The sequence below is a fragment of the Polypterus senegalus genome, chromosome 9, assembly GCF_016835505.1.
Source record: "Polypterus senegalus isolate Bchr_013 chromosome 9, ASM1683550v1, whole genome shotgun sequence".
In the NCBI taxonomy this organism is placed as follows: domain Eukaryota; kingdom Metazoa; phylum Chordata; class Cladistia; order Polypteriformes; family Polypteridae; genus Polypterus; species Polypterus senegalus.
In genome coordinates this window covers 160,584,675-160,608,382 of record NC_053162.1, presented here as the reverse complement: position 1 = coordinate 160,608,382, position 23,708 = coordinate 160,584,675, and the positions used below count along the sequence as shown (strand labels likewise).

General features: G+C 34.2%; 1 protein-coding gene across 2 annotated transcripts; it reads right to left on the bottom strand.

The window, feature by feature from the left end:
- Positions 1 to 1,363: 1,363 nt before the first annotated feature.
- On the bottom strand, positions 1,364 to 23,450 carry LOC120535926 (cytotoxic and regulatory T-cell molecule). Of its 2 annotated transcripts, none has more exons than XM_039764117.1 (13): positions 23,368 to 23,450; positions 18,056 to 18,202; positions 16,026 to 16,178; positions 15,735 to 15,863; positions 14,991 to 15,152; positions 13,695 to 13,823; positions 11,884 to 12,039; positions 9,600 to 9,710; positions 7,483 to 7,584; positions 7,215 to 7,289; positions 4,729 to 4,872; positions 4,095 to 4,181; positions 1,364 to 2,114 (listed from the first exon to the last, which is right to left on the bottom strand). In XM_039764117.1, the coding sequence occupies exons 1-13, from the start codon at positions 23,420 to 23,422 to the stop codon at positions 1,735 to 1,737; spliced, it is 1,830 nt and encodes a 609-aa protein (XP_039620051.1). In that variant the 5' UTR covers positions 23,423 to 23,450; the 3' UTR covers positions 1,364 to 1,734. The 2 variants fall into 2 exon arrangements, with proteins under 2 accessions (XP_039620051.1, XP_039620052.1); XM_039764118.1 differs by having other exon boundaries at positions 7,483 to 7,581.
- Between the last annotated feature and the right edge of the window lie 258 nt (positions 23,451 to 23,708).

Below are 23,708 nucleotides of genomic sequence, written 5' to 3'. Positions count from 1 at the left end.
AGTAATGGAAGAAGTATAAGAGTCACCATACTTTTTTTTTGCATACTGTCATTGTAAAAATTGCCTTAAATTTGCCACTGGACTTGTTTTACACCTGGAACCCTTCTGTAGTATGTGTTGTTTATAGGTTTCTACCCCGTTTAGTGTGATGTCTTCTGATTATTCAACGGCATGTTTAGTGAGCCTAAACTGGACAGGTTATAAATAAGTGCGGCAGTATACATTAGTGTGTTGTGATATGACTGTTGCCTAACTCCAGGTTTAACTCCTCGTCTTCTCTAATTTTTGCATCTGCTTAATATAATAGCATTAGATGCAAGGTAGTAAATGGCCTTTGACAGGGCACCAGTCCATTACAAGACTAATGTGGATTTGAATTAATTGAAGATGTATTAATTGATCACAATACATTAAAACACTTTACAGCATATTCTCACATAAGGTTTTTTGTCTTTTACTTTTTGCTCAAACCAATGACTGATTTTCAGGATTTTCATGTTCATTTTAACTTATCCTAGTAGAGGGCAGCATAATGAACTAGAAACAATATATAATATAATACAGAACTATTTGCTAATTTTTCAACATGAATTTTAATCCCTTTGTTCTTTCTAGATGTGAATTATTGCTTGACGATCACAAAAACATTTCTTACTTTAATGGCTTTTTTGAAACAATGTTTTTATTAGAAATTCATAAGATAAGCCAATCATGGCTGTGTCATCAGTGCTTCTTAAGGTATTCTCCACATATACATCTACTTATTCCCATCCAGTTTAGATCTGCCAACTAAACTATATCATACACATCCAGATTAGATCTGCTGATTAAACTAGCTTGCATGTTTTTGGAAGATTATGTGTGCAGCTGGATCTTCTTGAAACAAAAACGAGAAAAAGGCATAAACTCCAGCTGGAAACTCTTATTGTCATGCTTGTTACCTTATTTCAGCAGAGGGTGGTATGGTAGAAGGAAAATGAAATGCAGTGTGGTATTAAAGCAGAATTAACTTAATCTTTTTCAACATGAATTTGCTTTTTACTGTACTTTCATAAACATCCTATATTTTTCTGTATCAAATTTAAAGTATAATTTTGTAATATTTGTTATTTTTGTATGTTAATACAGTTTTAATTTCACTTCATTTATAGTAAGTAGGATGTAGTGAAAAGTAAATATTAATAGAACTAGGAATGATTTAAAATTTTACATATTTCCATAAGCAGCTGTTTTAAAGTGAAAAACTTATCCACAGATTCTGTCAAAGATGAAGGTTGTCATTTTATAAAAATCACAACAAGATATATATAAAATAAATGTGTCATTTTATTTAAAAAAGAGTAAAATATGACATTCTGTAATAAATAAATAGATGCATTTACATGTTCACATTAAAGTACATTTCATTCATATTTGCAACAGTAAAATACATACATTTCACTATTTACATTGTGCAAAATAAGTAAGGAAATTGTTTTGTTGAAAAGAACGGTGCTAGAAGTGAAGTGCATGTAATAAAGCACAAATGTACCTTTTCTAAATTGAGGTTTTTCATGTTAGGACAGCAGCAGCCACATCTACAGTGAGAGTATAAAGTGTCTCCAAATGCCAGTGACATTTATCTAATTTCATATTATTTGTGTGTAATCTTTTCACTTAGGCCAATTACATTTCACATTGAACAAGCAGGTCAGTCCCAGTAATTTTTGAGTGTTATCAGCACATGGTCCCAATCTATACCTCTGTTTCCTTCTCAAGGCTGTTAAATGCTTTCAAATTCACTTGGTTGGGACAGCATGCATTTAGGCTACTCATGTTTCTGTCATTTGCATTTAGCATACTTTGGAAATTTTTTTCCTTATTATCAGGATTTGGAGTCTCTGTTCCCATGTGATTTATGTTATGTGGACTTTGACAAATGGTTTCCACTTGTTCGTTACACTGTGGACTGTTGTTGTTTGTTTCTGCTTTATTTTTATTTTGTAGATCTGGCACAGTTCTTTCAGATTCCTTTTTATTTGGTGGAGTTGAAGCAACTGTTGCAGCTTCTTTTTCAGTTTCTTCTTCTTTATGAAACTCGATAGTATGCTGCATGTAATTGTAATTAGTAATACCTAAAAGAAAGAAAGAGAGGTAGTACATGAACATTGTGGTTGAATATTTTAAAAATATATATTCAGGTAGCTCATTGTGCACTATCACATAAACTTACACATACTTTAAATTGTGCTGATTTAGTGTCCTCAATTACCCTAACACTCAAGTCTTTAAAATGTGTGATGAAACTGGAGTTCTGGCAGAAAACTCACATAGAAACAGGTAGAACATTAAAAACCTACACAGTGACTTAAACAGAAACAGGAAAAAAGCTTTGATCTTTGAAGTTCTGTTTATTGTAAATTGTCATGTATATGTAAAATAAATGTCTATGTCTGTCTTATAACTGAACTTTGTCTTGATTAGCCTTACAGTTTCTTTTTTAAATAACTCGAGAGCGTTTTGTGAATATGAAACATCCATTTTATGAACACACATGCTCAAATATAGTGTGATAGCAATCCAGAGCCTATCAAATCAGTAATGAGTGTTAGGTAACACCAACATTGGTTAAGGTGCCAGTTTCGTTGCAGAACATTTTTTTGCTCAGACTGTCATATACCTATAGCAGATTAATTTTTGGTTTCTAATTAACCCAATTTCTGCTTCTATTTCTAGGAGCAAGATTAGTGTATACAGATGGTGTTCAAGTTCAGCTTGTTCATACTGGGAGGAAGCAGCAGGGTGTAAAAGACTGATATATTATTCACCCCCTTGAAGGCTGAATTCAACAGAATTGTCTTTTAAATGTTTTAATTGATCTTTAACTATTAGTTAAATCTGTTGATTCACATTTTTGTTATATGTTGGTGGCACAGAAATGCAGATATCTATCAGCTTTATATTTCTGCTTAATTTCATTAAGATGTGTCTGTACTGTAGGTATAAAGATTACTGCCACATGATTCTTTAACTAGTAATGCCAATGTTAATTATCCTAAAATAGTTGGACCTTTTGAGGTAGATAAATTGGTTGGAAAATGAGTGGATTTTTCCAAAAAGGCTGTCATATCATTAAGTACTGAGGTGAACATTGTCACACATGTGTGTCTGAAGATTGCCTTTAGGGGTTGTCTGAGGAATATACTACCCTTCCGGGAAGAGAGGTTGCACTGGTTCAAATCATGTCCTCTCTTTTTCCTTCCACAGCACTGAGAAGATGCCCAGTGAGGGCAACTGACTCTGCCCCATCCTATTAATTCTGAGCAGGCATGAAGGAGGTGTTATTGGCAAATCAAGCAACCTAACCAAACTTAGAGAGAGAGAGAGACAACAAGTCTTATCACTGCAAGTCCCAGAGAGGCTGTTTTTGTTTAATTTGTTATTTCTTTTGATTATTCACATGATTGAGCGCTCTCTTCTTTAAAGTGACATTGAAGTAAACATGGATGGCTGGGTTGACACCCCAACACTTATTCTGTGCAGTTGTCATTCCTTGCAGGACCACAACATACAGTAACTTACATTTTATTATTTGTTAAAAATTAGGTTACTGGAACATATTTACATTAATGAGTGTATGTATATAAAATAACCACACAGTCAAGACAATCTTATATTCATATACTGAGTTCAGATACATGAAGCCTATTTAAAGGATTTCATTTTGAGAATTCGATCCAGCTATTCTTTTAAAGGAGAATAAGAATCATCTTTTCCTTAAAAGGTCAGTTGGAATAAACAGACATCCACTGCTGCTCTCCAGGAACTGACATAGAGGTAAATATTCTCTCCACTAGCCATCTGTCTAATCTTATACCTGCTTAATCCAATTCAGAGTCACAAGCATCAGAGACCATCCTGACATCATTTGGTGCAACCATAGAAAAAGTACCAGTAATATGCAGGATACCTTATCTGCTATGCAAGTTAAAATCTATTTCTAGATAGTGTACATGTATACAGTTACAACAGACTATTATTACCATTTTCTTTTCTCCTCTTAGAAACACTTTATTAATATTTACTTGTAAGCATTAAGTACAAGCAGTCAATACCTTGGGTTTTTCTTTCTTGAGAGTGTTTTTCTTCTGCACTTGATTTTGATTTATTACTTTCTAGTGACTGGTCAGACTCTTCTGTGTCTGTAATGAAAAGATACAAACCAATTTTATTTATGAACGTCTCACTTATAGGTTATCACTTATTGTGCAAAACACATTCTGGCGAAATGAAAAGTAATCTGACAAAATGACCCAATACACCAACAAACAGGTTTAAAAGCTTAGCAAATCAAAGGTTTTAAAATGTAATTAGTACATTGTTACTTGGTTTAGACAATTCTGTTTCACTTGAAACAGAAATAAAGATGATACAACAACTGGACAATTATGTTTGGAAGCACAATGTAATTTAAATTAAGCAAAACTCTTGGAATTATGCAAACAAAGATATAGAATGTATCTTAAGAATGTTGAATCTCAACATATAACAGAATTAAGGCTCAGATTTATATACAGTAGTAGTTTTGCAAGTATGTTAGCCACAGTATTAACTGATTTTGTATAGAATACTACTGCATAATACTAGAACACTGGGTTCTGTGTTGCCACATACTAATAAAATAATTTTGGTGAACCATACAAAATTCTTCACTGTAGATTGTTATTAACTATATAAACGTGGTAGTACCTTTCTTCCAAAGTGCATGTGCTTTGCGTAATTTTATCAAGAAGAATTGGACAATGACCAGTAAGGCACAGATGAGAGAGGTTACCATTATAATTAATAAAATTCCACTTTGCTTCTTGACCATTCTACTTGTTGTGTTGTTATCTGTTAAAGAAAAGCAAAAATAGTTTATCTCCATGTTCAAAGTGATAACATTCTCATTTACCTAGAAGTATTTGTAAAGGAGAAAGTAGCTACAACAGTTTTTGCATGCAAAAATTGAACTTCTGATGTAATGGGGAAATGTTTCCCTCTGGGTGTCTGTCCTGACTAATTGTGCTCTTACATGTTCATCCTTGTGTCAGACCTTGCTTAGAGCGTCCAGATTGTAAATATCCATCCAACCATTATCCATCCATCCATTATCCAACCCGCTATAACCAAACTACAGTGTCACAGGGGAATGGGTGCTGGGGGGTGGTGGGGAGGGGGTCTGCTGGAGCCAATCCCAGCCAACACTGGGTGCAAGGCAGGAAACAAACCCCGAACAGTGTGCCAGCCCACCGCAGGGCGCGCACACACACACACACACCAAGCACACACTATCGCCAATGCACCTAACCTGCATGTCTTTGGACTGTGGGAGGAAATCAGAGTACCCGGAGAAAACCCATGCAAACACGGGGAGAACATGCAAACTCCACTCAGGAAGGACCCGGGAAGCGAACCCGGGTCTCGCAACTGCAAGGCAGCAGCGCCACCCACTTATTCAAAATGTCAAAACCATAGAAAGCACAGAGTACGCATAGTTTTCTTTGAACTACATTATATTTGTAAATGTATATTGGCCTAAGCCCGACACTGGGAAGCGTGCTACTAAAGAAACATACAACATAAATTATTACTATAATTAACAGTGACTTCCATTGTGTAAAACATTGTCTACATTGAGCAATATCACCAAATTGAGAGTAAAAATTGTTAAATGGTCGGTCCTCATTTGACACGTATAAACGAAAGACCTCTGTGTTTGTGTGTGTACGGAGCAGTCCGCTCGGCTCACGCTTAACCACAGCCACTAGATGGTGCATGCATGTACTTTTTACATTTTTTCGGCGCTTACATGCACCTCCCTTACTAAAGACGTGTACAGTAAACGCCGCCGCACAACAAAGACGTCGTACTAATGCCACAAATGAAAAGGCACAATGTCGATTCGAAAAGAAGCAAGCGCCGCGGCTCTACAACGTTCAAGGGAAACACCTCAGCAACGGAGGGCAAGACAATGTTTTCACGGAGTTACGACACAGTATCGCCAGTATCTTCTTACGAAAGTCAGTGGGGCAGCAAGCACAGGTGGGTCCACGTTCTTTGCCCTGGGTAAATCTTAAGAGCTAGCTGATGTCTCTCTAAGTTTTATGAATATAGTAAAACTGCTAGGGATTTTTTTGTCCCAAAGACCACACGCAGCTAGTGATCAAATTAAAGGGGAAAAATGTCTCTTAGACCTGTTAGAAGGTGAAACCATATTGATATCTTTATGGATAACATTGATATGTCAGGAGGAGCTAAATTAAAACCTAAAGATGGGATTTTTGCTGTGTCTTTCCCTTCAAATAGGTATGTTAGCACAGTAAAGAGAACTGAAGCCTTTAACAAACATTTATTCAGTCTTCAGTTTTTCTGATCTATGTATTGCATTATTGCGTTGCAGGAATGTACTGGCTATCCAAGGAACACAGGATATAAAGCACAAATTAATAAATTAAATATTGGAGTGGACAACACTAGGTCAGAGAGCGAGGTTAATTATAACTACGTGTGTGAACTTTACAGATACGGTAATCGGGTAAGAGTTTAAACCCAGGACTATGGAACAATTCAAGCCAGATTCTGACCCTATTTAGAAGATTAACTGTTACATTTTAGGACCTCTCTGTAATTAATACAATGCCAATATTCTTTATATGTATAGATCTTCAATGCAGTGATATACATATATTTTTTTAAAACCTGTAGAATTGTCTTCCTAAAGGTCACAAAGTCATCAGAGATGGGGACAGCAGCACCATCATTGAGTCTTGAACTGCCTTGGCTTTATCCTTGATCTTCTGGAGTCACATTAACAGCATCCAATATTCTAGTGATAATAGAACTGAAGGAATAGGGAGAATAACTTATTTTTAAGAAGTAGTGTCATAACGTTGTTGACCTAAAAGAATATTTTTAATATTGTATAAATAGAAATAATAGAACAGGGCATTGTTTTTTTTTTTTTTTTGTACACTGTGCGTAGTTCTACTGTTTGCTTTCTGATGTGTGCAAGTCATATTATATTAAAAGGTTTACTTGGTGTCCGATTTTAACTGTGTGTCATAGATTGTAAATTGAAAACTGTAGCAACTAAGTTGCTGTTTAGAAATTGATTTTTTTTTCTTAATCTCACAAAAGAATAGTTAAATTAGATTATTACAGTTTTTTTTAGTTTTTGTTTTTTTTTTACTAACCTGGCCGTTCTTCAGTGGTGTAATTGGTGGTGTAGTTCCCTGGCAGGAATTTAGTTGTACCTTCTTCAGAAACACCTGAAATAGGAATTCCAAGGAAGAACATGAATAGTGATGACAATACAAAATTAAAATTTCTTTTATAACTACTCTTACGTCATTTTTTAATCGTATATTTTGACATTTATGTCTTATCTACACCCAAATCTATTTTAAAAGGTGGCTCATATTTAATTTGAATTACCAAAGAAAAACAATATTTTGCCCTTACTTGCTGATTCATAAACAGGAGTCGACAAATGCAGACTCTCATTTTTGTCTGTGCTTTGTGAGTATCCCGTTGTTGAGTCTGTGCTTGTTAGTTTGCTTGCTGCTGAAAAATAAGCAGTAAAGTGTTACATTTCAGTAGTTAATCGTTAACAATTTGAAGAAACATTTAATGTAAGACCAAAATAAAATGGATTAAGCTCTTTCAAACTTGAAGGGGTTTTTTTTCCCAGAAAAAAAAATCTTAATATAATTCTTAAAGAAAAATACAATCATCTACAATGAACAGTATGTGGCAAATTAGGAACTCTTGCTTGACATTTTAGGTCAGCTAATTTCAGGATGTAAACAGCTTTTTTGTAGTCAGCACCAGGGATTTGGGTTAGTTTAAATGTTTGTTAATTAAATGTATTTATTGGACTTTCTATATTTATGGATTGCTGAAGACATGTTTGTGTTTATTTGGATGAAACCAATTTATTTTTCATCTGTCCTTGTGATGCTTATTATGACCAGCAGATGGCTCTCATTGCACATCCGTCTATCTGCTATTGAACTGGCTAATTAATGTTACTTGCTACAGTAAACCTCTTTTAAGAAAATATGGTTACTAGCAAATTATACATTCCTGAAAGTTGTTGAGGTTTTAAATAAGTCTAATAATTGATATACTTTATAATAATACAATAATTGTCAATTAGCTGTGCAAAAAGGATAGACTTTTTTAATTTATAGACACTTCTTAAGGCATTTTTTTGCACTGGATATACAGGTAGTTTTAGTGCTTAATTATATAGGTTAAAAATGCTATTCTTGTATACTGTCATTGAATATTTTGACCTTGTAAAGGGTGTATCCCATATGAGGAAGTGTTTACTTTTGATAAAACTTTATTTAACTTCAAAAGACATAAAGCAGTGCATGGCCAGTATAAAGATTTGGTCATGTTACAGTATATTTTCAGTTAGTTATAATCATTGTCTTTATTTTTTTTATCATTTCTTCCAGCCAACAATCAGTACTATTGGAATGATATGAAATTTTATGGAAAAGTACAATGCATATTATTATGTCATTATTTGAACAGTTTGTTTTCTATATTATGATATTTCACTCTCACACAGAAAAGCATTTTGTCATTTTATTAAGTTCTTTTTTATACGGAGCTTTCTGGTTACAGTAAAATAAAATGGATGAATGGTTCATATTGAACAAATTTAGTTAGTTTCACATTTCAGCACTGGTATGTTTTGCTTACATGTGGTTTTAAGAGCTGTTGTTTCCTCAGACTTTGTGTTAGTAGATAGCTGATGTGGGGTGTAACCAGCAAAGTAACAACAATTAGATCCACTTCCTTTTTGTTCAACAACAAATACCTATGTTTCATTTTGTTTTCTGAAGTTTCTACTTTATATGCACAGTATGAGTTGGGTTTAAGTTAGAGTAGCACCTAATTTGATGAGAACCAATTTCTGTATTAGTACAGTGCTGAACAAAGGGACTCAGACTAACAGCACGCACAATTAAATCATGCTGTTTCTAATCTTTGGACATATGGAATGAAAATTTAAAAACAAACTACAGCCTCTAAACAAAACTTTTCTGATGTATTAATTGGTCTACAAAGTGATTTTATGTTTCTAGCTTTTCCTTATCTAAATCTCTACTTATGATTTTGTAGTTTTGCATGAAAGAATAAAAAAAAAGAAGAAACAAGTTGTACACAAACTTCTTTTTTTTTAATGATTAAAGGATTCAGGGGAATTATGCTGGAAGCCAGCTCCTCAAAAAGAAAAATATTATACTGCATTACTTCCAAAAATACAACTGTACTGGTCTCACCCTAAGTACTCTTTATCTCTTTATTTGCAGAATCTGTTAACTGGAGTTGATCCTGTAATGGACTGGCACCCATTCCAGAAATATTCCCTATCTTGTGCACAGTGCTGCTGGGATAATCCCAGTTCCACTCCATGACCCTGAATTGGATTAGGCAGGTTTGAGAATGTTACTCTATGTTTTATTTTATGAATGGGTAATATACTATGTATATATTATTACTTCAAGGATTTTTCATTCATTTCATTTTCATTTCATTTCCTATTATAATTATGTACTTACTTTCCAGTCCAGTGTTCGGTGTGACTGTGGTTTCTTGTAAGGCATTTGTGAAAGCATTTGTGCTTCTTGTATAGCTCTGCGTTGTCTTGAAAAGCATTTTAGTAGTTGCATCTAAATAACATAAACAAAGAAAATTTTCTTAATTGTTGTAAAAGAATAAATAGCCTCTTACCCTGTAGCAAAGAAATAATATGTGTGGTATAATTTGAGGTGGGACAGCATGGTCGTGCAGTCATAGCACTGCTGCCTTGCATCAAGAAGACTGGGGTTCTCTCCATGTTCATGTGCGTTTTTTCCAGGTGCTCCATTTTCCTCTCACAGTCCAAAGATGTACAGGGTAGGGAAATTGGTGTTGTTAAATTGGCCCTTTGTATATGAATGTATGTGTCTGTGTTCACCTTGTGGTGGGCTTGCAATCTGTCCAGGTATTGTTCCTGCCTTGCATCCCTTGCTTGCTAATAGGCTCCAGCATTCCCACAATTGTGCTCTGGATAAGTGTGTTTAGAAAATGGGTGGGCGGATGGTTTAGCAAATGTCTATCCTTATGAGTAATTATTAATATGTAATTATTATAAATACATAAATAAACAAAATGAGATACTTTGTTAAATCAAAAATTGCCAAACTCATCGTGGGGTGAAAATAGAGTCTACAGTACAAACCATGTCATATGTAGGTTAGCTTTGCCTTTGACAGAGACTTGGATGACTGAAATTATATTGTAAAGCACATCAAAAAGCTATATTGTACAGTAATTAATCATGAGCATAATAATCATGAGTTTCAGTCTATGGAAGACAAATCACATGAAAGATTTAAGTACAATGGAAATCTAATTAAACTATGTATATTAAAATGGGCGGCACGGTGGCGCAGTGGGTAGCGCTGCTGCCTCGCAGTTAGGAGACCCGGGTTAGCTGCCCGGGTCCTTCCTGCGTGGAGTTTGCATGTCAGTTTAACATCTGTAGCAGAGCGACGGGCACTAAGCAAACTCCTGTCAATCATGAAGAATCCACTGCATCCACTTAACAGTGTCATCTCCAGGCAGAGGAGTAGCTTCAGTGACAGACTTTTGTCACTGTCTTGCTCCACTGACAGACTGAGGAGATCTTTCCTCCCCTACACTATGCGACTGTTCAATTCCACCCGGGGGAGTAATGCTAACATTATTCCAAATTATTTTCTGTTTTTACATGCATTTTTATTAATCTTTAGTTTAATATATATATATATTTTTTGTATCAGTATAATGCTGCTGGATTATATGAATTTCCCCTTGGGATTAATAAAGTATCTATCTATCTATCTATCTATCTATCTATCTATCTATCTATCTATCTATCTATCTATCTATCTATCTATCTATCTATCTATCTATCTATCTATCTATCTATCTATCTATCTATCTATCTATCTATCTATCTATCTATCTATCTATCTATGTTCTCCCCGTGTCTGCGTGGGTTTCCTCCGGGTACTCCGGTTTTCTTCCACAGTCCAAAGACATACAGGTTAGGTGCATTGCCGATTCTAAATTGTTCCTAATGTGTGCTTGGTGTGTGGGTGTGTGTGTGTGTGCGCGCCCTGTGGTGGGCTGGTGCCCTGCCCAGGGTTTGTTTCCTGCCTTGCACCCTGTTTTGGCTGGGATTGGCTCCAGCAGACCCCCGTGACCCTGCAGTTAGGATATAGCAGGATAGATGATGGATGGATGGATGTTATTAAAATAGAAATGGTTAATTGAAAAAAGTACAGAATATTGATTTTACTAGGCTTCATTGAGGTAAACCTGTAGCAACATTTCAGAAATGTTCTTTTCTTAATTAAAGTCAGAGTTAATGGAACTGTTGTACATCTAGTTTCAAGTTTGTTTCTTGTATTTCTACTTTTGTAAATGTCCTTATGCACTGTCCCTACAGTTTGGGGAATCTTAGATACTAATAAAAAAATTGAACATGCTGACATATGGAATTACACAATATACACTAGCTGAACTAAATTAAATGGGAATGGGAATTGTATTATTTCATCCTTATACCTAGATTAGGCTTTTCAATAGTAGAAAATAAATGCTTTTTTGATTCATGACCAATATTGTAGCTTGACTTTTAGGAGTTCACTGCCAAAAATAAAGCAAACTTTGCTTGCAATTTGTCTGATTTGTTGTATCTTATTTAAATTTTCAAGTCAATTAGGCCATTTTCAAAAAAATTCCAAAGCAAGCACAGGCCATGTCTCAAAAAATACTGCATATGATAAAATAATATATGAACAGCCATGTACTTACCAGTGTCAGAAAAACTGATGGGTGCCCTTAGAGAGATGTTTTTCAGAGCTTCATGGTACACAATGCAATAAACAGTTAGCTGGGGTTTGTGAGATACAATGGCCAGAATACTGGTTGATGTGTATTTCTCATCTATATAAACATGGTGGGCTTCAGCTAAAGGAAGGAAAAGAAACCAATGTCAGTGTACAGGAAAACATTGCTTAGATCATTTAATTCAGCTAGGAAGTATTTTTGTGCATTCATACAGTATATAATTTGAACTATGATACCAAAATGGAGAAATAAGTCATGTGCCTCTAGAAGATTGTTATATTGTTTGAAATCAAACCAATGTCTGATCATCTGACTCTTAAGAAGGAAATAAATCTTCTCACTTCACTATTTATATAACCATGCTCAGTTTGATATGTAGACACTATTTTTGCCTGTTTATTTCAGCAATTACCCCTTCCAGAGAGACTAACAAACAGCACCATAACTCTACATGTAATTTATTTCAATATATATCTTGTATATTTTTGCTTGGTTTTTATATATCTAGAAGGTTAATCTTTATTTTTATGTAATGTCCTTCATATTAAGTGATTTCTGAAGGTTATATGAAAGTCAGTTAGTTTCTTAATTATATATCCATTCATTATTATCTAAATCATGTTTTTCCTAGTCACTGGCATGGGACGCTAGAACCTTTCCTGGCAGTAATGAGCCCAAAGCAGAAGAAATCCTGTATAAACACCTCTCTCACTTATACAAGTTCTCTTTAGAGTCACGTCTTCCACTTGTGAGTTTCGGTGTTGATGTGGAGTTCACACATCCACCCAACTTCCTTGTGGGTTTTGCCTTGATACTCCACCTTCTCCACATGTTCCAAGGACAAGTATATTTTGGTTAATTAATGACACATTGGCCCTGATGTTTGCCAATGTTTTCCACAATGAACTGGCTCCCCCCACCCCATATCATTCAGATTTGGTTCTTGGATAATCCCCAGCCTATGCAACCCTAAATTAGTTTAAACATATTCGGTAAAAAATGGTTCCTGGATAATCACTTGCCTGTGCAATCCTAAATTAGATTAAACATATTTGAAAAAAAAAACAACCAAACATTGATTATCAGGTAGAAAAGATACACAAATGTACACACAAGGAAGAACATGCAAACTTCTCCAAAAGGCATCACGATTGTACTAGGGCCCAAACAGTGTTGGACAGAGCATCTATTCATCATATTTTCATGTTGGGTAAATATTCTTGTAAACACTTTAAAACAGCAATAGACATTATAGTATTTAAAAAGGAAGCATATAATGCATTGAAAAAAATACTGTGTTTACAGTAATTTGCAGCTAGTTAAAAGAGGTGATCAGATCAGTAAATCAAATTATTAAACAGACAGTAAAACAGAATACAGAATGTTTTTGATAGTGATAAATAAAGAGGTAATTATTAAGTATTGCTCAAAGTCTATAATTTGTCTGGACACATTACTCACTGTAAGGTTCACCCACAAACAGCCAGATATGTAGAGTATTCAAATGGGCATAAGTAAAGCCTAGTCAAATGAAGGTAATTTCTAGTAACAGTATTATTTTTCAATAACTGAGAAGTGTCTTTGGCAATTTATCTAATCAGATGAGAGCATGTGGCAACTTTAATACTGAATAAGAAGAGCAAAGACGCCTTACAGACAGAAAAAGAGCGATTTCCAGAGTAATTGAATATTCCTTACTGCAAAAATGTCAACATCAAACATTTTCACTTTGTTTTATTTTTAATTTTTCAAATATAAAAGACATTAGAGCTTACCATCAATCTCTACTCCATTATTGAATGACCAGGACATTTTAGGTGCTGGAAAGCTTCCTGTTGTAGAACATTTTAGGAACTTTCTGCCTCTGCTTACTATTTCTTCAACAATAGGTTGAGATGGTGGAGCTTTAAGGGTAGAAAAAAATCAACACAGTTTTACAAATACAAGAACAGTACAGGTTTTGCAGTAGAAGACTATTCAGTCTTTCATACTTGTTCGTTCAAGTATTTATTTATTTATTTACAGTATTTATTTATTTAAAATGATACTTTATTGAATGCTAGTATGCTCTCTACTTCTGAAAATCTGTGCTAGGTGATTTTAATTTATGTACATCGACAAATATTTATCACAGTGTTCCACAGATAAAGCCAAGCTAAATTTAATAAGCACAATGAATTCATACTGTACTTTATTCATTGTTTGTATGCACAGGTGATTTATAGGATGAGCAAATGGCTTGCAGGAATTTACAATAGTCAGTGATTACTTTGATTACTTCAAGTGGAATGCTAACCAAGGATGACATTAATGAAAGGTTGCCAAATACTAAAAATGTATAGAAGTAAAGATACAACATAAAATAATTGGATTAACAGTACAAATGTGAATATTTATACAATTGTAGATTTGAAACATTTGAAAAATATTTTATTTTTAGTAACAACATGTACATGTAATATTTTTAAGTTAATTTCTGCAATACTGGTGTGCCACACTAACTGCAGCTTATCATTGTTCTGAAAAAATTAATCCACTGGGTAATGGAAAATCTTTCTTGTTCAAAGAAGTGCTCTGTCGCTCCTCATATTCTGGTAGTTTTCACACTGGGTTGTTTGAATTAACACGTCTAATGAGGAATCACCTTCCTTCAGCTTTCGAGGCACCATGCTATCCTCACTACTGTGAAACATTAATAGTACATATTTCATGTGTCTAGACATAAATCATTATGTCACTGTAATTATCAAATGTGCAAAACCAAACGGCATCACCAACTTAGGTGCAGCCCTTGTAAATATTTCATCACACCAATACCTTGGCTAGCTAGGCCTAAGAAAGGTTTCAGCCCATTTGCAGACTATTTGTGATGTCACTTGATTAACAAAGCTGTTCTTTAGGTTACTTACCTATTGAAAAACCTTCACACAAAAATATCAAAAGGAGAAGATTGTTTCACATTGATGTTTAAGGCTTCATTAATTGCTTTAAATTCCAAGAGAACCTTGATTTTTATGTAGCACTGACAGTAAACAAATTTTATAAAAAAAAAAAAGACAAGGAATACATACTGATATCTGTAATGTTGATAGATGCGATCAGTGTATTATTTCCCAGAGCTTTGTGCTGAACAATGCAATCCACAGAAATGCTGGGTTTGTGAGACTTAAGTACTAAGGTGCTGACTGTTGTAAACGTTCCTCTTTTCCCCTCCTGAATGTTTTGAGTATGCGCTGTAATAAGACAAGTAAACAAAAACAAATTAATTGCTTTATGCATAAACACACAATTACACAAGAGGTCTGGGATCACCATGCCATTTCAATTTAGATATGCTATTAATACTGTAAAGATTATACATTGAGAATCAATTCACACATAAAATGTTTTACCCATGTCTCTTTTTTATATAAATAAATTTATTAGATTATTCTCTTAATGTAGTTATTGCGATTTTACAAAATAATTAAATGGGAGATGCCAGATAAAATGAGAACTACTGATATGCTGTGGAACTGGCATATATCCATTTCTCCTTTAGGGTGCAGCAATGACATCCAGGTGTAAGGCTACCAGTCTGGGTTAGCAGTGAGAGCTGATAGGCAAGTTTATTTCTGCATTTTGTTAGGTGAATATGTGGATTTTAATTTTAATCTGCTGACTATACTATATATAACATCAATTAATACTGTGTGCACTTGTTATTTGTGACTTACGTAATTGTTCTTAAAATGTGGGAATATATTTATGTATGAAATCCTAACTTTGTCATGAAAATTATTAAATTCACATTATTTGACTTGGCATATATTTACCATCCAGTTCCAGTCCATTGTGAAATGACCATGTAATACTGGGTGCAGGGTAGCTTCCAGTTGTAAAACATTTCAAGATCTTCTTCTCCTTTTCTCTTTTTAAATCCATCGATGGATTTGACGGAGGAGCTTTATTATAAAAATGATAGGATTAATTATGCACAGAGTTTCATACAAGACCTTTTTTCACTGACAGCTGTGTCATTTCTATATAAAATCAATTCAAAAGTTATAATAGTAATAAATTAGGATTAACTGCAAACTTTTTTTTAAATTAAATTAGCTACTTACCTAGTACATCAACATTGATTTTCCTTGTAGTAACAGGGTGACTGTAGTAACTACAAGTGTAAGTACCCTTATCTTTCACTGAAATGTTGGAAAGGCTAATAGTAAGTTCAGTCTTTGACCAATGGATGAGTTTATATCGTCTGTCCCTCAGACCTACAAATGAGAGAAAAAATTGCACATATATTTTAGAAAATAATGATAGCTTTATCTTTACCATGAATAGACCCAATAAAGTTTTTTTGAAACATCATTGTGTATCAGGACATTGCTTTTTGTTTAAGTGCCATCAACCTAATGGGAGCAGCTGAAAAAGGAGGAATCAAATTGGTAAAATAACTCAGCTATCATAAACCAGACCAGAACTGAACATTCTCCCATTGTTACACATTGTCTATCTCTTAAAATTGCTTCTTCATTTTTATAACTTTTCAAATGGACAATTATTCAATTAAAATGTGATGTGCTTTATAAAACTTAATTTTAATGGTGCATTTCCTAATAATTTGTATTTACCTGGCAAAGAAAAGAGAAAAAAAGGAAAACTAAAGATTTCTAACTTTCTTGAGGTTGTTTAGTGCTTTTAAATTTTAGTAGTGATTGGTAGAATGCCACAATAACCAAGATTCAGATTGTAAATGCTTATTTAAACACCAGATCAATCTTGCTCTATGATCCCTAACTGAAATACAAACATGGAAACAATACTACATTTTGTAAACCAATTTCTTTATAATAATAATTATTATTTTAAACTATTTAGCACCTTTCTCAAACCCAAGGACACTCTACACAATTTAAAAACCTAAGATGCCAGATGCAAGTAACAATAATATTAAAAAATAATCAGACAGAACATAAAATATAGTCACATTCCACAAAGGGTTAAAAATCTAAGACTGAACAAAGGTGTAGATTAAACAGAATAGTTTTCAATAAATAAGCTAAAAATGTGGTATAAAATAGTAGCATTGTATTTTCCTAAATGTCTTTTAGATAGTGTTTGCAATAAAATATGCTTTAGAAAACTTTTTACAGGCAAATTCTTTATGTTGTGTATGTTACGCTGGCACCAATAGACCTAACTTCATTTGATGATATTCTTTGTAGCTTTTTACCACATCATTAGTTCATGCTTACATTTCCTATCAAGACAGGGCTGTAGAGGGCAGGCAGTATCAGACAAAGGCAAGAACAAACCCTGGAGTGGGTTCCCAGTATTTTGCAGGGCACCGTGCCTGTTTGAGTGCTTGAACCGAGTCTGGAGCTGTGAGACAGCAATATTAGTCACTCTGACAGAGTTCTACCCAAGACATTTAAATTTTGAGTAAAACTTAAACATATATATTTTTTGCTTGCATAACTCTTGGAACTATTTCTGTGTTGTTTCCTTTTTGCTTATTTTCTGTACCTATGACCATGCACAGAATAAAGCAGTGTATACTTTACATATATAATTCATATTATGAGAGAAATCTATACTTTCATTTTAGTAAGGTGAAATGATTTGAAGAAAAAAATTAAACTGTTTTCTCTCAAAATACATGTGCCACAGTTATTGGCACTCCTGCATTCAGTAATTTGTTCACCTGTCCTTTGCCCCAATAGTAGCCCTGAGTCTTTTTTTATGATTCCAATAATGCTGGATGAGATAGGAGAACAAATATAAATGGATCTGTGACCATTCCTACATTCAAAAGAATCTAGTAGAATGAGTCAAAATAGGTTCGATGTAATAAAATCTAAATGATATAAAATCAAGAGATGAAAAGATGGATTGTATTTGGGGTGTCTGATGTTTTAGTAGTGTTGGTGTGATACTTGCGTCATATTACATTCACACGGTCAGCCCCCACTCTGCTAAGCTGTAGTGACATTTGTTCCACTGTGTGTAGGAAGTCGCATATCAAAGTGGCTTGCTTGATGTGTACAAGTGGGCTGTACTGACATGTAGGCAAGTGGCTGCCAAACGGCTGCAGCTAGTCCTGGCATCTGTACACAATTTTTTTGTGGCATCATCTCCAAATACTCACCTCGTATGTTATTATGAAAAGCAATGAACCCATGGGGGTTCGACCACTGCAAGTGTGAACTGTCATTTCGGTCAATGCTGCAGTTCAAAATAAGCATCTCACCCTGTATGACTGTTTTGTTTTCTGCTACAGCAAAGCTAATACTGCCTGTAAATAAAAAAGAGAGACATTTTTGTTAAGGTCTATGTTTCTAAATGCCTGTCACATCATGTTGTATTTTGCAAGCTTACTAGGTTTTGCCTTCAGGCCACTTTCACCACACTAGTGAACCATTTATCAATCGATTTTTTTTCTCAGCCACCTCTTTTTTTAGGTTATTCAGACTTCTGATTGACTTCCTTGTTTTCTGCATCATGTAATTCACTTCAACTTATTCCGAAAATACTCACAGAGTGCATCATCTGTTTTTATGAAAAAGTAAACCAATTGTTTTAATAACATCAATTAATTGAAAAGCACCTAAAAAGGGAGCTGTATTTTCACTCCTCAGTAAATTGAGATCACTGGAGCTGGGAGATAGTGGATCAACCCATTGGATCCCATTGCTCCACAGCAAGCATATAATCTTAATTCTATTAACCTTAGAATGAGTCTGTTTTAAGTAACTATGATAGTACTGTATATTTTATACACCATTAAATCACTGTGTATGTCTGCTGTTTGTTTAATTACACCAGAATATAGTGAAGTGTAAAGGTCAGTTTATTTTGATTTAAAATGCTTGTGTATACTCAAAAACATGACCTCACCTCTAATCAGGCATGCGATATAAAGTCAAATGATTCATTTTTATTTTAAATGTTTTTGTCATTCACACTAAAATTATTTTTGGATGTGTTTCTTTCGTTACAGGTTTTCAGGGAGCTATAGCCTATTCAGTCAATCTCAAGTACAAAGAAAGACACTGGATTTGGGACACAAAACACACTCAATCACACTGAACCAATTTAGAATCTCCAGTTTTGTATTTTGGCAGTTACATATATGAAGAAGATTGCAAGAAGGCCAGATCCTATAGATTTGAGTTGTCAAAAAGATGTATATCAGTTGAGCAGGAGTGGTATATATGCAGTGTTGCTAGAATGTATGGATTTTTATAATTGATTCAGACAGACATCTTTATTAAAGTAAATAGAAGGGTAATATTGTTGCTACATTTGGTTCATTTCAGGATTCATATTGCAGCACACGTAGGTGTATCATGCATCCCTTCCCTGTTAGAATTCCCCACCTCCTTTCACTTTCTCAGTCCCTTCAGTTTATTACATATACAGTAATTATACTGTATATATTTTCCCTCATACTGAATTTAAGTGCTGAAACTAAAATCTTTATTACCCAGTATAGATTCATTAGTGTTACAGGTGAGAGAATAATTGCTTCATCTTATCTTTTTTGTTAACCATTAGTTACGATAAGATTTGAATAGTTATATTATATAATTTCCTTGTAATTGTCTAGTTTCCTAGGCATATTTTTATTATTGCTATTACTGCCTATAATTGTTCGACTGCAAATCCCACCCCAAAAAAAACAGCTCCTCCTTTTATTATTAGTATTATTCATATGTCAGTTTCTTGATTAAGACTCAACATCTCATTATCTATAATGTATTAACTTAATAAACAGTACAGCGTCTTCTCAATCTATTGCTAATACATCCCCCTTATCCCTTTGCTGTGGTCTTTATAATTATCATTCATTTCAGCATTCTGCTGGTAAAACACCCCCAAAGTTTCCACCACCTCTCTTAAAATTGCCTCTCCACTCCTTTTCCATCATGGCCTTGATACACTTCATAGCCAAGTAACATGTACCTAAAACTGAGTTGGTGCTTTCTTAACCTTTTAGGTTCACTTTATTATTTTTTCCAGTTTACAAACTTAAATTTTGTTTTTTATTCTTGTGCTTTGGATTGTTACCTCATTTTTTCTAAAGGCTTAAATTACAAAGATATGACATGCAGAAGAATGACCACATCTACAATATGAAACATTCACATTTCAATGGACTTCTCTCACTAAGTGACCTAAAATGTAGGAGACACTCATTTTTATTTTTTCAGCTAGCTAAACAATTAATAATTTAGATTCTTAGCCATTAATTTATGACACGATTTATAATCAAAATTATTGTATTTTACAATGATTTGTAAACTGAGCTAAACTACTATATGATAAGATATTAAGACTGGACTTGACAAGACCAGGATTTAATGAAGAACAGCAGTAAGGCAATAGTGCTAAACATTTTACTACTTGGCTACAACCAAAGAATAAATATTAGCTTGGCAATACTACATTAGCGTGCTTAGAATGTGTTAGTAACAACATGAAGCACTCCATGGTGCATGCAAGTGTTAGAGATGGGCATGGTCAGCAAAATTTGAGAATGCAATTGGGGATAGGGTAATGCAAACTCTGTGACCAGACCTTCCTGATAATATGGTCTAATGATGATCTGAAGTCTACAGGGTTGTATGATGCAGTCTTGTCCAAGTTAAGTACGTCTTTGCAATTAATTATTCTATATATTTAAAGCTTTCTTAAGTGCTAATATTATGAAATTTTGATTGAGTGTCTTTGGCAACCATGAATAAAAGGAAATGAAAAAAGAAAAAGTTATTCCCATGCCGAAAAGACCAGAAAAGACACATCATTTTTGCTATGAAGCCTTCATCAGGTGTATCAATATTGTGTCTCTTAACCTTTTTTCTTTGCAGATTCATTCATGCTGATGCAGCCCTTCACTAAATCCAGGAAAAGTAAATGACCAACATTTCAAACCATTACTCCTAAAGACAAAAAGTAGACAAAAAATTGTTCTGAGGATCTTCTGTTCCTACGGTCACCCATTTCTGTGTTAATGCAATACAATCTTTTTTTAAACTTAAAATAGCTCATTGACTCATAGTGCTGTATGATTCATCTTATTGACTGTGTTCCTCTCACCTGCTTCAAAACCACTTTGTGTCTGGTAAACTTTACAGGGTGACATACAAACTTCAGTACACAACAGTTTGTAACTTAAATAGCATATGTAGTGATATGTCATTGCAGGGGGTCGCTACAAATTGCAAAAGACTTCTGTCCTGCAAAGCTTGAAACAGGAAACTGTGCTGTACTTCAATAGGAAACCACATAAAACTTTATGGTGTGAATACATAAAAAATACCAAGTAAAGATTGTGCTAAATCTGTTGTTAAAAATTGGAAGTGTCCACTAAAATTACAGTACAGATTTGCTAATGAACCTGTATAGTTATTTTCACTCACAAATTTATCTTGTAGGTTGATGTGTCAAGGGTGGGATACATTCTCACAATTACTGTGTGGGCTCAGAGACATTTTGATTGAAAAGGTCATGAAATTCTTGTGCCCCCATGTCTCTCAAACCACATTTGAAGGGGCAGTTGAGCTGCAACGTTTACAGTAAATCCCTTTGGTCTTAGCTTTTTAGGTGGATACTGTGTTAGTATAGTAGTATGAACTAGTCACTCAGTCTACAATGTCAAAGTAAAAAAAGCATAACAGCATACTGTATTAAAGGGAATCGATCATGGAAATGCAATGCTGCAGTCTACTGGATGGTACAGTAAGTCTACAGAAAGGTCCTAGTGTTTCAGATATGTTGGTAGCTCTCTAGATAGATAGATACTCTAACAGCTGTGTATAGTGCAGCCCACCCTCACAAAGCAATTTATCTCCCATTATTAAACAGCTGTAGGATTTTGAAATATTATTCAAAGCTAAGCTAACAAGTAACACTCGGTTCTCTGTGACTACAAGATGCAGTCATTCTACTTTGTAATCATATTTTGCAACTGCATGACCATTTTGTTAAACACAGCTGGAATGATGTCAGAGCTGTTTGTAAAGTTCTACATTTTTTCATAAATTAATATAAATATGATATAAAAAAAATCCCCAGCTATTCAAAAACAAAGTACTACCAGACTTAACCCATATAATTAAAATTGATAAAAGATTATTAAAAGGCCAACGGTTTACTGGTACCCCATTTGAGGTGAGTTTTTACCTTGACACTGGGCTAGGTGTCAGCTTCTCACAACCCTGAAAGTAGATTCAGCAGGTTTAGAAAATGGAGGTATTGATGAATGGAAAAAATTATTTTAGATGGTTCACAGAATCTGTTTAGGTATTCCATGATTTTTTAATCCACGTGACTATGCAGGCAGCAATTTGTGTGATACAGGAATTATATCTGGACAGCGTGCAAAGCCACCACAGGAAAAGCACAATAATAATGGGGAAGACTGCATGGTTTTATCTCCAGAGGAATCAAATAAATGTGAGCAATATCCACAACAGTGAAAACTTGCCAAAAGCACACTAAGTGTATCCTAAATCAGATTTGAACATTGACTTAGTCTATCTATCCATCGATCGATCGATTTCTTTTTCTTTCTTTCTTTCTTTCTTTCTTTCTTTCTTTCTTTCTACTAACTGGCGCACCCTTTCTTTGTACAGATTTCAGTCTTTTGTAAATGGTATTCCAAACTGAATTCCAAATAGTTTAATTGGCAATTCTAAATTGATCCTGTGTGAAAGTGGCTGATTGCTGCCTTGTACCCATTTGTGGCAGATTAGATTCTGCCACTCTGAGTGTATTGAAAAAGTGATCGGTGGATAATATAGTGCTAGCCCTTTTACTATATTTATCTTAGCTTGCATATTGTAATGTTTTTAGTTTCCCAATAAAAGGTGTCATCATTTTGCTTGACTTCTCATTATGCCATAGAAACACTTTGATAATTTCATGCACAATACTGTAAATAGCATTTAGTTTTGATTATGAACTAACAAAATATTCTGATTATGATACAGAACATTATTTCACTTTATGGTTCCACCTCTCTGTGAATCTATTAAATACATTAATTACATTTGCGTGCATGTCCCAGTGAAATTAAAAATGTAATTATCTGATAATGCAGAATCTGTTTTTGTCTTGTTTATCATAAAGGTTTGCAGTATTTAGTACTGTTCTTGCCTTAATATATGAGTAAAGATGATTTGCCTTAAATAAGTAAACAAATATTCCTTTTTGTTTCACATTATTGTATAAGTAAAAAAAGCTGACACAGTACAGTCATAAATATAGTACTGATTTGCAGAGTAGCGAACATCATGATTAATTCTTTGAAATTTGGGCAGCAAGCTGAAAATATTTGTAGAAGACAGTTTTTGTTTCTTATTTTAAAAGTCTCTCAGGCACAAAATAAAAAATAATTTGTAAAAGAAATTTTTTCTTTCCTATTACACAACATCACAATAATGGCGTTTCACTTACCTGATAGTGTTATGATCATTACAACATTTATGTAAAGCTCTAACCTCACAGCCATTTTCAGACTGCCTGCAGCATGAGACACGTTTCCTCCAACTGCACAACAAACTCAGAGTAGCTTCTTAAAAAACAGAAAAAAAAGAAGAAGAAGTGAGTGACTGTGAAGGGGGCTTCCGTGACATCAGCAACAGTCACTGAAGCAATGGGTTTTCCATGCAACATAAGAAATAAGCAAAGAAGACTGCTTTAAAGTGTATGATTTTCCCAGTGCAGTCTCGTGTTTAAGAAAATCTGCACTATTTTTGGATTATTCTTAGAAAATAAATACAAAAAATAAACGTTTC